This window comes from Caloenas nicobarica, chromosome 8, assembly GCF_036013445.1.
Source record: "Caloenas nicobarica isolate bCalNic1 chromosome 8, bCalNic1.hap1, whole genome shotgun sequence".
Classification (NCBI taxonomy): domain Eukaryota; kingdom Metazoa; phylum Chordata; class Aves; order Columbiformes; family Columbidae; genus Caloenas; species Caloenas nicobarica.
This window is the reverse complement of record NC_088252.1, coordinates 21,497,933-21,514,941: the sequence shown is the minus strand read 5'-3', so window position 1 is coordinate 21,514,941 and position 17,009 is coordinate 21,497,933. Positions and strand designations below refer to the sequence as shown.

Genomic DNA, 17,009 nt, shown 5'->3' with positions numbered 1-17,009 from the left:
ACTGCCCATGCTCACTGCAGGCACAGAGAGCACAGCAACTGCCCGACTCCCTGGATTCACAGCGCAGACTGGCACTGCGCACACACACCAGCTGTGCACAGAAAACCTCAGATGCACAGAGCAGATCCCCGAGCACTGGACTCATGGGATACGTGCTCAGTATGACACTGGTGAGAAACAAGAACATTTCTGGAAAGGTAATGTAGGATAGCTGGCTCTGTGCAAGCACAACTTGGGACTGCCAGCAGGGCACAGCTGGAACTGGACATGCAGGGTACTGTAATGTGGCTCTACACAGCACACTTAAACCTCATTAGCTCAGGCTTAATTCTGGCTTGGCTAGTGGCAGGGCCAGCCGTGGGAAGAGATCAACAGGGTGTTTTATGGTCCTAGAACAGGGGTGTCAAACTCATTTTCACCAGGCGCCACATCAGCCTCGTGGTTACCTTCAAAGGGCCAAATATGTACAGTCCTAAAATTACATTCGGCCCTCTGAAGGCAACCGTGAGGCTGATGTGGCCCCCAGTGAAAATGAGTCTGACGCCCCTATCCTAGAGCGACAGAGCAAGGAGGAGCACAGACACAAAACCAGGAGCTGGGGAGCAGTGGCCCATCAGTACCGGGGCTACAGCCAGGAGCTGCGAGCAGGTTCAGGAACTCAGCAGCGTAGCCACTGGGTTCTGCGCTGCCCCAAGCTCAGCAGCTCTCACCCTTGGAGCCAGAGCCCTGCACTCCCTGCAGTGCTCAGGTCGTGCTGCTGGACAACTCTGCACTGCATTCCCTCGCACATTGCAGATTATCTGGGTTCGTATTACACAAAATATGACATCTCCCCTCCCCCAGATGGCAGAGAGCGGACTGAGAATCTGTGTATCTAGGGACAGCAAATGTCCACATTTTTCCATGACACTCTTTTTCACTAAAATAGAATTCTCAGATTTTGAAGATTTCTCCAGGATTTCTAGAAGTGAACAGTCGTGTCAGTTTCTAAGTGACTGTTTCACTCACAGAAATCCTACACACACTCACGGCAGAGCTAGAGTGGCTCTGCAGAACAGCAATTTTGAGCAGCACTGCATCTACCAGACATGCACGAGAACTGTTGCTGTAGAGCTGCATCACCAGCAGAATCTGTTAGATGGACAGAATGCATATGTGATGAATAGCTGATCCGTAACACACGGCAATGCCAAAGCAGGTAAGAAGCACTGAATTTACTACAATTGTGCACTGGGCTTACTATTTAAGAGAAGCACCATGAAGTAGAACAGATACTTCATGTAAACATGGGTCTTATTTCCACTCATTACGGAATACAAGTAAACATCCTGCTCTCTGGGAAACTCTGGAAAGAAATACGGTAATTCTGTATTTAGCAATCCAGCTTCATACATGTGCTCAGGCTGGAATAGTGTTGCCAGTTCAACAGACTGCATTTGCTAATAATTTATACAAACATAACATGTGTTTTTATGTTCCAGAGAAAGCCACAGTTCCCGGTCCTCCTCTAACTATCGCAGACCCTAGAGATTCAGCTGTCAAATCAGCAACACCGCTCTGGCCCATCCCTCAAGCTCATATAAGACCACTTCCACCTAGATTTATAATGCCACATCAATATAATCTGTCAAACCATTCCCTGTTGGGGAGGACAACCAGTTAAATCCAGTGGACACATACAACTTTATTTTCTTTCTGCTAAAAAAAATTATATCCCGTTCTAACTGTATGTTTCTGCTACGGGAACACCTCCACCATCCAAAACTAAATTACACACTGTAGCATTTTATTGCAGAACATGTGCCATCTGCTGCTTCAAGTTGAGAAAGACCTAGAAAGAGATACAACTCACCATCTCATTCTCTTCTCCCTGGTTAAGCTGTGCATAATGGTTCTTGGCAGGATTTTTCCCCATGAAATGACCCTCTGGAGACTTTCTAGAGCACCCTCAGGACAGGTCTTCAGCGTTGTGAGCTTGAACTTCCACATTGAGGAAGTGCTCTAAGTACACACCTTGCTTATAACTCTGCTGATGTTTGAAGACTGAAGCTCCTCCCTCTCTGTGGGGCAAGCAGGTAACATTCATCCCTCCTCCCTTCATTCTGCTGTTGGAGTTTTGTGACTGTGAGAGTACATGCAAAATTCACTCAAAGGCACTGCAAGAAAGAAAAAGTTAGGTCTCACAAGTGTTTGCCATAGTATGATTCCAAGTCATAACTCTGACAGGTGCAAGCAAGTGCTGTTGGCGTACAGCTTTCAGGGGAGGGCAAGAGGGGAATACTTTTCTTTAAGAGATTATGGAATCACTGGAGACCAGGAGTGTGCCCAAATAAGAAGGAAAATAGGCATTGCTGTTGTTAACACTCTTAGCAACCAGCCTGAACTGAATGTCCAGCTGTGATCCCCACATATGCCTCGAAGAAAAATCCAAGCTCTGGGATTGTAAACAGGGGCCCCAGTTTGTGCAGGTGGATTTATGCCTTGGCTGTGTGTCAGGATCCAGCCATGTAGGATCTGTAACCAGTATTTTTATTCATTATTAAGAATACCATTATAGAACGTCTTCTGACCTCACCATGCAGCTTTGGGAAATGTCACTGAGGTTATTTACTCACTCCTGGGAGAAAGTGGAGTTCCCTACTCATGTCAGTGAGCTGGATACAAATGTCTCTGACCTCCAAATCAGGGCTAAAGGAAGTTGGCAGAAAAACAGCACTGGGGGTTTTATTACCTCCTTTTCTGTTACTGACAGGCTGCATTTTTTTACTAGTCTTGTGATTCATTCTCATTCTCATTACTATTTCCCTGTCCTTTGCTAATTTTCAAGAAGTTACACACCAAATATTTTAGGAATGAGGCCAAGAGAGGCAAACCCGTTCTTCCAGCAAATATGCTAAGGAAACTTTTTTTTCAAGGGTGACTGAAACAGTTCAAGAAATGCCAAGTTAGTTCCTATTCATCACATTTTACTTCCATGTGGCATGGGCTTGCACAAGTCCCAAACATCTCAAGCACCAGGAAAGACCCTAGAGTGGGCAGGCTCAGAGAAACTGAAATGGGAGTAAAACAGTGAACAGAGAAATGAGGGAACGAGGTCAATCAATACAAGAAAAGTTGTCCATTGTTAATAACATGAACCAGGCACAGACCTGCAAACCAGACGTGCCCGAATGCACAGCACAGGGACAGACATGTTTGTAAAATGCTGGTGACAAGCAGCTTGCGCTGCAGCTGAAGCTGTTTGCTCTTGACACCTGGCACACTTCTAAAAGGAACCCAGACCAGAGGCTGGACAGAATTGCATATAACTGTACTACGCTGTATTGGGGTGATTTGTTGCAACAAGATAAAGGGGGAACGAGGTGCTCTCTGTACCCCAGCTTCAGTGTCACCCTTTCCTTCCCTCCACTCCAACTCTGAGACTAGCTTTGAGCCACTCAGCTTCTCATTTTGTCCTTCAGAGACCCAGTAACAGGAACTCCAGTTATTACAGGAGAATCACAATTTTCAATGAAAAATTAAAAAGAATGCAAAAAAAGTCCGTTTCTGATAAACCTGATTATACAGGAAAACTGAGCAGTGTTATCTGGAAGCTATAAAAGACAGGAAACAACTGCAAAGGTACCTTGACCAAAGCAGGCTGATGATTCTGGGAAATGACTCATTATTTTGGGAGGTGCCAGGGGTGGAAAACAGGAGTGTCACACACGCTTTTTCTGCCTGATCAGCTTTTGCTGCTTCTCCAAACCTCAGACTTGCTCTTTCTAGTGTCTGTAGAAGACTGAGGTGCAGTAGGGGTCCTTGGCTGCCCTTTCACAGAGCAGGGAGATGAGCTTCGTGCAGAGTATCCCACCAAACCCGGGTCTCCAGGGAAGAACCAAGGCTCATCCAAACCATTCATTATTCATGGGCTTAGTCCAGATCCTATTGAAAATTCCTGCTCCTACAGAACACTTTCATTAGAGAGATTTATATCTTTGCAACAGAAAAAAAAACAAAGAAAAAACAGATTAAAGGTGTAAAATATTCATCATTCCCATAGTTCAGCAACTTGTCGTAATATTCTGTTAATCCAGAACCAATGAAGATGGTGGAATTTGTTAGTTTTCTTAAGCAGGTTCACTTTCTCCCGGAGAAAACATCTCTAAAACATCCTATATTAGAACCTTCAGTTATATCATGCCCTCTACTGGTCAAAGTAAGAATTATACATGTTAGTTTATAAATAAAGTTATTTATATTATGTCCTGTGCCTCTAAAAAAAAAAAGGAAGTTTGCCTTAAAAATATATAAATCACAAAAAATAACTAGTCAAATTCAAAAATACAAAAGCAAAGGTAAAATTTAAAACAAATATAGTCCCTTAAATTTAAAAATAAATAAATAATCTAAAAGCGAGCAAGAGACAAGAACATGCTTCACCTCATCCCTACAATTTTTATCTCAGTCCTGAGAATACATGTATGTATTATGTAATCCTTGTGCAACTTATTTTGCTCTGAAAAAAATCCCACTATATAAACAGAAGCCTGGCCTACAAAACACCCCAATTTTTTCTGTTTAGCTCAGCATATGAGGCCTAGTACTGGGCATATTACAGAAAAGCAGCTGGGAACCAATGCTTGACAATCCATGGGGCAGCACAGAGAAAGGGGTCAGAAAATATGGAAGAGGGACTTAACGGTTGCTTAATATAAAGAAAAGGAGACGGAGAGGAGTCCTGACAAGAGTTTTCAGACATATAAATTTGCACACAAGGAGAAAATCGTATTCTCCATGTCCACTCTGGACAGCGCTAACTTGTTGCAAGAAAATGTCAAATCAGGCATGAGGAAAAACTTTCTGTAAACGTCAGCAAGCGCTGGCATTGCAAACAGGGCCTCCGGTTTGTGCAGGTGGATTTACGCACTGACTGTGTGTCAGGATCCAGCCGTGCAGGATCTCTAACCAGTATTTTTATTCATTATTAAGAATATCATCACAGACTGTGACGGCTGCGGTGTTTACTGACAGGTGAGGCATGCACCTCCCAGAAATGACACAATGACAAGCGGTTCTGTGTGAGGGCAGATGGGCAGACCTGCTGAACCCCCCGGGTCCCTCCTCTGCCTCCTGCTCCCATGGGGTCCTGCTGGCAAAACCCCCCAAGGCGGGGGTGAGAGCTACTCACAGCGGCCCATGTGGACACGCTTTGCGTTTTCCAGCTTTCAAGGCGGCGCTGCCACCCATTCCACCCATTCCACGCGCTTCTCCAGCGCAACGACAGCTGCGAACTCATCTGGGAATCTTATTTAAGTGGCGTGGAAGGCCCTGGTATGAGCACAGGTCTCCACCAGGGACTGGGCCCGACCGCAGGGATGAGCCCATGGGGTGCCCTGCGCCGGGACAGGGACGAGGCGCTGAGGCCATGGCCCTGCCGCCGCTGGGGTGTGAGGGGAAACACCAGCCTCCACTGTAGAGCAGCCATCACCCCCCGCCTCGCCGCTCCCCCTGCCCAGGCCACCCTCAGCGGTGTCCCTTCAAAACTCTCCCCGGCCGCCGGCGCGCACCGGAACCTTCGCGCGGGGCGGCGCGGTTTCCAGCCGGGCCGGTCGCACGGGACCGCGGTGCCCGGAAGCGGCGGCAGCCCCGTCAGCCCGCGGCGGCTCCACCTGCCCTTGCCCGCGGCAGCCCGGGGCGCCAGGCCGGCGGCGGAGCCCCGGCGGGTGGCCGCGGTGCGTGCGGCTCCTCCGGGCCCCTCCCGGCCGTTAAGGATGTGGCGGACGCGGGCTTGGTGAGCGGGGCGGGCCGGGGCAGGGGTCAGGGCGGGCGCTGCGGGCCCTGGGGCGCGGCGGCTGTGCGGGGCGAGCGGCCGGCGGGGCCGCCACCGTGTCCCGCCTCTTCCGACCTCGGGGCCTCTGCCCCGGACGCCGTGTCGGTTTTAATACCCGTCCCGGATGAGCAGGGCCGGGCGAGGCCAGAGCCGGGTAGCGGGTCGGGCTGTGCCGGGGCTGCTGCTCTCAGGCAGGGACATCCCCCATCCTTCAGCCCCCCCGGGGCCTGTATGGGATGTGGAAAGCAGCGGTGTCTCCCACATTCCCACCCCAGGGATTCCGGCACTTTCGTGTCCAGACCTGGACCCTCCCCAGCAGCTGCTCTATGTTCCTTTTTTCCGCTGTTCTTCTGTGTAATCCCAAAGAGGAGCGGTGAAACTGAATGGCTCGTAACCTCACAGTGTTCCCTGGCAGATTCAGCAGTAGAAAAATAAGCGTTGCCAAGTACTTTCTCTTGGGTTACATTTGAAAGAATGCTTTGTAATCATAGCTATTGAAAGTGTATATGAGCTATCATACAGAAGATTTCTCCTAGCTGAGGTGGGGATTTTTTGGACACTTAAACTGGAGCAATATGTGTAAAATGTTGGGTGTGACTTCCAGGTGGAGTCTTTGGCTATCACTAGTAACAGGCCATTTCTTCTTGTTTTACAAGGTATCTGTAATCTCAGAGCGATGAAAGAGTAATTGAGTTGCGGGCCTGTAATCAGGCAGATTCTAGTGGCAGAGCTACTCGTGTCTGAAAGCCTAACTTTTATTGCTGTTAAAAGTGGCTTTCCAGAGGCTTTAAATTTGGAACTAATGAAATACGTCATTTATTAGCATTGCTTTGGCATCCTTTTCAGCCTAACTGCACTTCCCAGTGAAGATATTATGGTGGGTTTTTGGTCAACATTCATTACTAATTTTTAGCAGTGGAAGGAGAAAAGGAAGAAGAAAATGGAAGTTTTGATGGAATGATGGGATATATTTTTTAATGAAATATAACATTTCAATATATACAATTATACAAACATTTCAATATACACAATATATACAAAACATACAATTAGAGCAGGTAGGGTTTGAAATATACATAGCACTTAGAAGGCAATTGTTGATCAAGTTCTTGCCTTGAACTTACTGAAACTCAACTTTTCTTCAGTTTAATTGTACAGGGTGAATGCTATAAAAGGTGCTGTATTTTAAAAGAGCAATCACAGAGAATGGAATTATATAGTTTTTAAAAATGTCTTTAATTGTGCTGAAGACTAATAACGAAAAGTGCCTGCCGTAGCATATAGTACCACCACTTGGTCTCTCCTGAAAAGTATGAAATATCCGTGTAGTGGTAGTGACCGCAAAACAAAATAAATAATGGCCCAGTCATCAGGCTTACCACACCCTGACTTAAAAAAACTGTCTTCAAAAGCAGGAATTAAACATTTCTAGTGTGAGGCAACTTTCATTTTTTTATTGTTTTGTAGCCACTGTTGTATTGGTGCTATAGGCGGTTAATTTCTGAACCTTTTGTAATTTCATGTCAAAGAGGAGAAACTTGTCTCTATTTTAGGGATTATTCTGCTCCTGCTTGTTATGCACTTCCTAGATACTAAGTTCGTTATTGCAAAGGCACAGCCTTCGAGATAGTTTAAAAGAAGTGTAGCAGCAAGAGGGGATACCCTTCAAAATCATAGTGACTTTTAGGAATGAGGATTGTCATAACAGTTGGTGGAGTTCCATTTTTTTTTTTTTGAGATTTCCATTACACTAAAGGAAATTTCTAAGCGTAGTTGGTAAAATTGGTCTTCTAAGACAGGAAAATGTCTCGGTTCACATAATTCTGATTTTTAATTAATCTTCCAAATGCTCAATTTCTGACTCAAAAGTGCTTTTATTAAAAGTCTTCCACTTCTTTGGACCTTAAGAATATGCCTGCCATAGACAATGTCATCTCTATGACATGAAAAATCTCAATACAAAGAACTATGGAGATTATGGAGCATGTTATCCAAAAAATGCTGTAATATTTTCCCTTTTATATTATTCACTTATTCTCTGTAACATCTGTTAATCTTAAATGATGTATGATTACAGGGTGAATAATTTGCCTTCTCAATAGTGTGGAGTGCATTTTTTTTGTATTTGTCCCCTTTGTAAGTAAATACACTCGATAATATTGAAAACCTTGAAAAACACATCGAGGAACAAGTATTAATTTCAAGAACTGTAACTTCATTCATATTTTGCATCCAGTAAATGATTTAATAGTAAACATTCTGATATGACAGTGAGACTAAAAGTGACAGAATAAATTGCTTTCTCCAGAGTTGTTGTCTTCTCCCTGAACTAGCAAAGCTACCTCAAGATGTTGAAGCATCCGTATAGTGCAAGTGACCTTTATACAAGGACCTTTATTGCAACCTATGCATGTACTTGAATATTGGCAGGATTTATAAGGTTCCTGTGTTTAAACCTGTGCTTTTCATGGCTGAGCTCTGTTTTCAGCATCAAATCTTTCAGACTGAAATTTTCACTCTTGCATAAATCTGAATTATTTTATTGAAGTCTTCAGCAAACATGATGCAGCCATGTCCAGAACTGATCTTGTTTGTGCATGACCTAAGACAAAACAGTAGTGCTGTGATCCTAGAGCTGCAGAACATTAGAGTCAAAGGAGCTGAAAGATATCATTAAGTACATAATTCAACTCCCAAGGACAATCCAATTTGCCAAAAAAGTACAAATGTATTTTGCAAAGGAATTTTGTCTGTATATTGTTTTTTGAAGTCTGAAAATCCTCTACAGGCTTAATGTTCTCTAAAGTTTGTTTTGAATTACAAGATAAGCCAAACTGTCAAGTTTTCTTTTGTGTTGCAAGTTGATCTTAGTCTTCTGTGGAATCTTAGCTCCTGTTTGTCCAAACTGTGTTTTATCACAGACATGTTACTTGCCTTAATCCAGTGTGCAAGTTAAATTGAATTCATAACAGACTTCATTAATGGCATTTAACGTTTTATTTCTGTAATCACTAGAAATGCTATTCCCATTAACACTGTTTACAGCTTTTTGTTTTCCTGGTATCATAGCAATGATAGCTGGAAATTGTACATTCAGAGTGGTGCTCTAATTTATCCATAACCAGCTAAAACGTAATGTGAATTGCTTCTGAAGAGGTTATAGAGTTAATGGTGTGTTGAAGAAATCTATTACTCAGAGTTTTTATTTCTTTCTTTTAGTGTCATCTGCCAGAGTCTAGCAAACAGCAGCTATGGAGTAAAAAGAAAATCACCACTTCAAAACTTGCATCTTGTCTCCCGAAGTATACATCATCCCTACTATCCAAGTTCAAAATTTCAAAGACCTCCATTAAGGATATCCACTCAGCTATTTTCTTCTCTTAATCGTCTACCCCTACGTAAAACAAAACTTTTAGATGTAAAATATGGATATCAGTCCCACAGGAACTTTTGGCTAGCTAGACTAGCATCAAGGCTTCTCAAACTTCGCTATCTTGTTTTAGGATCTGCTGTAGGTGGTGGTTATACAGTCAAGAAGGTATTTATCTGCGGAAACTATTTTATGCATTTTGTCTTTGTTATTAGTATATGTTTCAGAACAGGAATTCTTGGTATATCCACAAAAATTACAGGGTATTATTACAGAATGACAATAAAGATGAGTGAAAATGGAAAACAGATTGTTTAGAGAACTTGCATAGATTTTAAAAGATCCAAGTAGTATTATTCATGTCTAAAAGATAGTGGGTTATTATATTTTATATGTTGGTATTACTTTTCAATAGATTGCTCTGTGCTTCTCTACATACATTTCTATTTCTACTGTATTTTTTTCCTTTTTGTATTAGACGTATGATCAGTGGAAGGACATGATGCCAGATCTCGATGAATATAAGTGGATTGTTCCTGACTTCATTTGGGAGCTTGATGAACATATTGACTTCGGTATCACAAAAGCTAAAATGCTACTCTATCTAAAGACCAGCATATGTACAAGTTAAACATTCAGGTGTAGGTCCTCAGTGCCTCCCTCTAGGAGCATCTTTATAGCTGTAATTTGAGTGAACTTGTATTGTTAGAGTTTGATGTGTGCCTTATGAAGGGATTTGTATCAATGTGTTTGTAGGAAGAAATAAAACATTGTTTCGTAGGAAGAAATTAGGCATCGTCCAGCATCGATGTTCCATAATTCATCCTTTCTTTTGGGAATGTTCTTGTCCTTTCATATGGCCATATAATTCCATTATTGAAAGGAGACTTGCAGCATGATCAAGGGGACTTGGAGAAGCAGTGGTAGTATTATGCAGAAAGTTCTTTCCTTCTGTATAAATGGCACAAGTAAAAAAATACCAATATAAATAGATAAGTAAAAGATATGAGTAAAAGACCAGTTGAAAATGCAGAATAGTGAACCTACCTACCTAGAAAATTATTTTGAAGATACAGAAGAAAATGAAAAATATAGATTCTGTTTTCCTGTACCTTCTGGTTACAGTGGGGTTTTTTGCATATTTTGAGATGAAAGTTAGAAACCTAAAAACCAAGCACTTAGTTACTTTTTATATACAGGGTAGTAAGGTGGTCTTTCTAAAAAAAGTTTATGAAGATTTCACCACATGTGTGAGCATTGCATAGGTAAATGCAGAGACTGAGTAACTGAGAGAAATGTTTTCTAGTTTTCATTGCTAGTGGACACTGCATTTCTATAGTACTCTAAAGCTAATAATTTTTTAAAGGATTACACAATTGGCTGACTTATGTGATTGAAAAATAAGCTTTTTGTAAAATGTACAAGAGATGTGCGTACTTACAGTGTCATGTAATTTTAAAACATCCTCTACAAATATTTGAGAATAATGTATGAAATGTGAAATGCAGCAATACGTTTTAGAGAATTTTAAAGTACCTGAGGCAACTAACTTATCAGGGAGTTCAAAGTCTAGAAAAGCAATTAGTTTTTCAGATCCGATAATTTTTCCCAACACTAGTGGGAGGAGGTGCATGTGGAAAGAAACCTTTTAATTCTTTATTTTAAAAAAAAAAAATTAAAAAGACTTGTTGCAAAACAGTTGCTAGGATTTACAGCCTAAGCAGTTTTCGTTCATTAGCTGTTTTACTCTTTTCCCAGAAAAACTTATTAAAGCCCTTCCTGATGCAGATGACCTTGCCAAACTTCTGCCTGACTTTGACAAGATTGGAGAGAGCTTCACTTCACTGAAAGGATTTTTTTCTCCTGGTGAGAACAATTTTTCAGCTTAGTTTTAATTTTGAAAACATAAGCTGTTACAAGATGAGGTTACAGAAATATCCTTAGATGCTAAAAGAAAGCAGATCCTGAAAATGCATGTATTTTCCTTGAGTATCTCATCTGAAACTGTAATGGGCACAGGTAAGTGTAATGTATTTTTAAAAGCAAGAATTCTGGTAGCAAGTACAGAGAACCAAAATGTGAAATCGAATAGAAAACTAGAATTCTTGTACAATTCTAAACAGACAGACTGAAAGCTAGATTGCTTCAGTGAGTCATAGGAGCTGGACCTGTCCAGTTCAAATTTGGAGAAGATGAGAGTGGTATGGGACAGTAACAGTACCACAGCTGTTACAGGAGAAAAGGGTTGTTAAGAATTATGGTTCTTAATGTTGCAAGCATGTAAGATAAAAGATTTGTAATGAAGGTGTTCCTTTGGGTTGAATGATATTTTTCCATCTGGACACAGCTGCACAAGGACTTGCTTGAAGATTTAGCTTAGGCAGTGGCTGCGTTTCAAAGGAGTAGGTAGGAGTTCTAAATCCTTCACAAAGGACGGGGGATAGTTTGTGAATTCAGTGTGTCCAGGTAGTAGTAGGCTTAATGGTTTTCAGATTTTGGGAGACTTAAATAAGGTATTTCTGATTGGTGGGCTTTTTAAAAGTAAAATGATTGATTCGATCATCATATCTGACTTGCTTCTGAGCACAGCTCAAAATTTCACCCAGTCATTCTTGTAATAGTGCAAGATGATTCCTCTTATATACCTTAATAATTGTCAAACGACATAAATTTATGTTCATGAAAGATCATATCCATGAGGTGTTATTGCTTTAAGTGTGTTTGAAAATATTTTCCTATCAGTGTGCATAAGTGCAATTTCATTTTCTTTAAATACCGTCAGTGGTGGAACTAATTTATTAGTCTTGGAAACTCAGCAAGCACCTAAGTAGGGGTAAAGTCCAACATAGTAACAAGTAGATTATAATCTCCTATGTATTTTGTCTGTTTAAAATTTTGCCTGTTTAAAATTGTGGTGTTATCAACTGGTATTGTGAGATGTCACCTATTATCTGTTGTCATACTCACACAGGCATAGCTGCCATTTATGATTATGTGGTCCTCCAAATGAGACAAAGATCCCTCATCTTTGTTTTGCATTTTGATTTGTATTTATAATTTTTATTTCCCCTCTTCTGCTGATTTTTCACAGGTTACAATTTGTTTAGTGAAGTCATAGGAGCTTCTGATCTACTTCTGTTGTTAGGTGTGTAAAAGCCCTTTTTACTGCCCTTAACCTGCCTCTTTAAAGCAAACCCTTAAAACACTTCTGTACTAAGAGGAGTGAATATGGATGTAAACACAAGTATTTACAGCAATTTAATATTGAATTACAAATACTTTCCAACTATTTTAAAAATGCTTTGATCCTCCCCTGTGAGAATGAATAGATAAATAGTTGTTATTTCTCTACCACAGTCCTTAGCAGATGCTTGTTATTTCAGGCATTTTCCAGAAGCTTGTTTTGGAAACCTATGTAATTACAATAGGAAAGATTTTTTTTTTTCTTGTTGCAATAATACAAATGGAATTTGTATTATCTTTTCATGTTTATCAGAAATAATTAGCTTTAAAATATTTTCATAACTTTTAATAGTCTAATTGGAGCTGCCTTCTCCCTTGTGATACAACTAATTTGAGTCACAAATTAGATATAAAATTTTCAGATGAGTTTTAAAGTGAATTCCTTTTTCATTTTCTTAAGGTGGATTTTCTTAATAGGAACTTCAAAGATTATTTAATTAATAATTCAAAGGAGTTGAAACTTTAATATTAGGTGTAGTTCAAGAACTTTTAAGTGCCTTTTGCATGTTGTAATGAGTGTCTCTAATTATGTCCTAGGTCCTCCAGGAGAAACGGCATTCAGAGCTACTGACCAGGCATATGACAATGACAAACAGTACAAGAAGGTAATTACTCTCTTGCAAAACTAGAAGTCTCGACAACAGGAAATTTTTTTTAAAGTGCTTCAATAGCTAGTTGCAGATGTTTATTTGAAGCAGCTTGACTAGATTTTATCATTGAAAATGACTTGAGTATTCCTTGTTGTTTTTAATATATAAACAGTACAATGATAATAAACATTTTGGTGTAAGGAAGATAAAAGGGAATCATAAAAATCTTTAGGAATTGCATTCTTAAGAAACTTGGTTTGTAATAAGAATGTGATTTTTAGGTATTTTGTGTGCCTTAGGTGATTTTTAGGTATTTTGTTCTGCCTTAATAAAGAATTTCTAAGTCTTAAAGCAGTCTGTCCTTTTACTTTATTTAGATGAAGTATACATAACAATTTTGTTACCATCTTCTGGAAAAAATGTTACTGTATTATCATAACGAGAAGTTTTAGTATTTTTTTTCCTTGAAGTAAAGAAGGTGAAGTTTAATTTTGTTATGCTTTCGTGAATAGTAGGTCTTATTTCTGTTAAATTCCTAAATCATAATGTTGCTCATTCTCTAAAGGCTTTTCATTTTTCCTGTGTATATTTTTAAAAATTCTTTTTTAAAAATGGATGGAAAACAATAAATATAGGGGAATTTGTAAATTATTAAATATTTATTTTTGGAACTGAATGTGTCTAAATTATAACTGGGTCTTCTACACAAAAGATTCTGTATATGCAGGCATGTATACATTGATTCTACATTAATTCTGCATGGCAATATGTAGTGAAACCTGTACAAAGCTTATTTTTCACAATTATTTTTCTTCCCCTTTGGAACAGTGATGGATTTCTACATGACAAAGTCAGCCTTTTGTTTTCTTGTTGTTAGTAAACTGTTTATAAACTGTTTTATTTTCTCTTGAGTGATTGCTTAGCACAGGTTTCACTGTTTAAAACATAAAAATATGCTTTATTTTTGATTTGGGAAGAAATTACCATCTTCGTTTATTGTCTTTGATAACTAAACTAACTTAGATTTTTACTGAATACCAGTAATATCATTAATACTTACTATTCAGAGGGTTGGGTTTTTTGGATGCAGTGACAACTGCATTTTAATGTTGGCAACAAAACTTTTGCTGTGGTACAGAAAATAGCAGCCCATATGAAATCAGTATGGCTTAGTATGCCAGACTAAATTTTCTAATTTGTTACTCCAATTATATCCAATATGCCATGCTTAGAAACTGTTGGTTTGCTAATTAGTATGATCAATTTCAGTCATAATATTTCAAACAAAACACATATGAATACCTAACAAAGTATAAGCACCTAGTTTATTGGCAAATGAAATGATTATTTTCAAGACAATGGGTTAGATGACCTTTTTTTCATTCAATGCTTTCCACTGCCAATCAATACTCGTTGAAGAATTGTGATTATATGGATGCATAAAGTGCTGTAGCATGGTATTAAATGTGTCTGAGAAGCTGATTTTCTTTGTTTCATTGTGAAAAAAATGAGTAACTGGTGAAGGAGTCCAGGAATTCCTCGTTTGGGGGAATGTTCTGTAGAGCTGTTTTTGGGCATTGTCCTCAGATGGGTGTCTCGAAACTGCCTGTAGAATGAGAAACCATTTAGTTTGCAATACAACTTCGAGAGTGAACATTGTCCCAAACATGCAGTCAGGCCGTGCTGCTTCTTGCCAGCTAATACGTTTCTCATAATCTCTCTAATACTAAAGATAAAATTTTTTTACAGAGAGAATGAAATTAAAATTACTAGAGTGTTCAGATAAGTAATTTAAATAATGGAGTTTAAATGTTTCTACTTGGATTAAATAAGTAATTTTGTTCTTGGAGAAAGAGGAGAGCAGATAATTATAAAAGCTGTAGTGTAGTAAAATATTGTATTTCTGGGGCTAGTTCAGGCTTGCACTTGAAATGACAGTGTTACCTCCTTAGAAAATTATCTTGCATTATTGTCTGTCTTAAAACAAACAAACAAAAAAAACTCATTATAATGATTGCAAACAATTTGGTTTTTGAAATCACGTTAATTGATCAACGTTGATTTTTCTAGATAAAATTCTTTAAAATAAATACAGTTTTACACTGGAATGATTGAGTTGTGGGGGGAAGAGGAAACAGTGATAGGGGCCAATGACAGGGAGGTATAAATATTTCTGTGTTCTGGTTCATACAAGCCTGGGTGTCATGTGTATCATTCTGTGCTATTTGGGGTTCTTGAGATATAGAGATATATAGGTAGATAGATATATAGGTAGATAGATATGTATAAATATATATATTGTTTGTTTTAATTCAAACATATAAAGTAAGAAATAGACAATCAAGAAAGTAAGATTATTTACTGATAAATACCAGTGTTATTGAAAAGCCTATTAAATCACTGTATTTTTTACTTGAATATTTTATTAAATAGGGTAACTGTCATTGAAAAGAGCTTTTCATACTTTACTATGAAGTCTCACACAGACCAAATGTCTTGAGAAGTAATTGCACATTAAATAGTTAGATTGGATGACTTCAAACGTTTTGTTACAGTGCCTGTTTAAATGCTAAAGGACTATGCAGCAGGTTTTGTTCAGTGTGTTTTCTTTTATTGAGCTATAGCTTAATTTTTAAAGGGACTGTGTCAGGTCATATTGAGAGTTTCCTTGTTTGCGAAATGCAAATTATTATTATTATTGTTCCTCTAGTGCTAGGTGTAGCCATCAGGCAATCTCTCCTTGCTGCTGTATAGAAATGAAATCTTTTGGTTTGCCTCATTTTTTGGCACAGTTCTAAGGCATTTGCTTTTCTGGCAATATAGAAATTCATTACATTTTAAAATGGTTCAGCAAAATGCGAATGTGAAGATTTTTGTATTCGTGAAATGTTATACAAATCTCTGTTTAACAAATGTTTATATTTGGTCACTTGATTGTCTCTCCTTTTATCCATTCTCTCCTGTGTTGTTTATCCTTACGTGTACATGCCTGTGTTCGTATTTTGTGCAACCAATGTATAACTTGATGGTAGTTGTCTTGAATTCTTACACCAAAGTTCTATTTCAGGGTTTGTTTTGATTTCTGTAGTGCATTTTTGAAACCTTTGCTTTCACTGAATGTTTTTTTTAGAAGATGTAATATTTTTAGAGAGCTTTATTTAAATAGTTTGTTAATATTTGTGTCTACATTCTCTGAAATAAATTGTAGATAAAGTTCCAGTAGCTGCTGGCATAGTACCTCTAAATCAATTTTGAAAGACAGCCATTGCAAGAATATTTGATGTGGAGAGAGATGAGAACTAAGCTTTGTGGGACTGCTGGATAAGTAAAGGAATAAGCATCGAGTTGAAGGGATTTTGAAGTGATCAGGAAGGACAATGACAGCGTGAATAAAAACTGCAGTGTGTTACAGAAGTGGAGTGGGGGCTTTTTCTTTCTTTATGCTCTAGAAACTGTTTTGCTTCTCCTACTTTGAAAGTCAAGTAGCAGGCAAAATCATCTTTCTATAAACTGTGTTGGTGAGAATAACAACGAAATGGGAACTTTTCTGTTACTGACAAAGTTGAACCTCTTAGCTGTTGTGCACAACTTTGTGTCGAATATCCAAAACACTCTCTTTAAAAATGTGCGTGGTGAAGTTGTGAAAAATTGCTGATACTTAAGAAGTTCTGGTATGAATAATTGAAATGACATCCTGAAACTATTGAGAATATTTTGAAGGCAAGATAGTTTAATTTTTTTTGTTTAAGATTAGATGCTTAGTTAAATATAATTATAAAATGTTGCTAAATGTTTGTTTTATTCTACCTGGATTTGCAAAATGCATGGTTTTGCTGGCTATATCCACTCCCAGCTAGCTAGCGAGAGACCTTGCTAATGAAATTTCACTTTTGTTTGAACTGACCCATTCATACCTGTTTTTCATCTGTCATGCCCTTTGCTTTAACTTTGTTCTCCTTACACCCCCAATTTTTCCTCTCCTTTTTATTATAAA

General features: G+C 39.0%; 2 protein-coding genes across 9 annotated transcripts in view; one reads left to right on the top strand and one right to left on the bottom strand.

Moving 5' to 3' along the window:
* The window catches only part of LOC135991388 (probable cation-transporting ATPase 13A4), a 39,356-nt gene extending 37,426 nt beyond the window's left edge, over positions 1–1,930 (bottom strand). Inside the window, exon 1 of the mRNA XM_065639989.1 lies at positions 1,853–1,930. Coding sequence (XP_065496061.1) covers positions 1,853–1,915 — 63 coding nt within the window. The 5' untranslated portion in view covers positions 1,916–1,930. The remainder of the gene's footprint in view (positions 1–1,852) is intronic.
* Positions 1,931–5,617: 3,687 nt separating this feature from the next.
* The window catches only part of OPA1 (OPA1 mitochondrial dynamin like GTPase), a 53,762-nt gene continuing 42,370 nt past the window's right edge, over positions 5,618–17,009 (top strand). For 4 of the 8 annotated variants that reach the window (XM_065639765.1, XM_065639760.1, XM_065639763.1 and 1 more), the window contains exons 1-6: positions 5,618–5,773; positions 9,032–9,350; positions 9,661–9,757; positions 10,941–11,048; positions 12,274–12,327; positions 12,963–13,030. In XM_065639765.1, coding sequence (XP_065495837.1) covers positions 5,754–5,773; positions 9,032–9,350; positions 9,661–9,757; positions 10,941–11,048; positions 12,274–12,327; positions 12,963–13,030 — 666 coding nt within the window. In that variant the 5' untranslated portion in view covers positions 5,618–5,753. The remainder of the gene's footprint in view (positions 5,774–9,031; positions 9,351–9,660; positions 9,758–10,940; positions 11,049–12,273; positions 12,328–12,962; positions 13,031–17,009) is intronic. The other 4 variants (XM_065639767.1, XM_065639762.1, XM_065639766.1 and 1 more) reach the window with 1 other exon arrangement.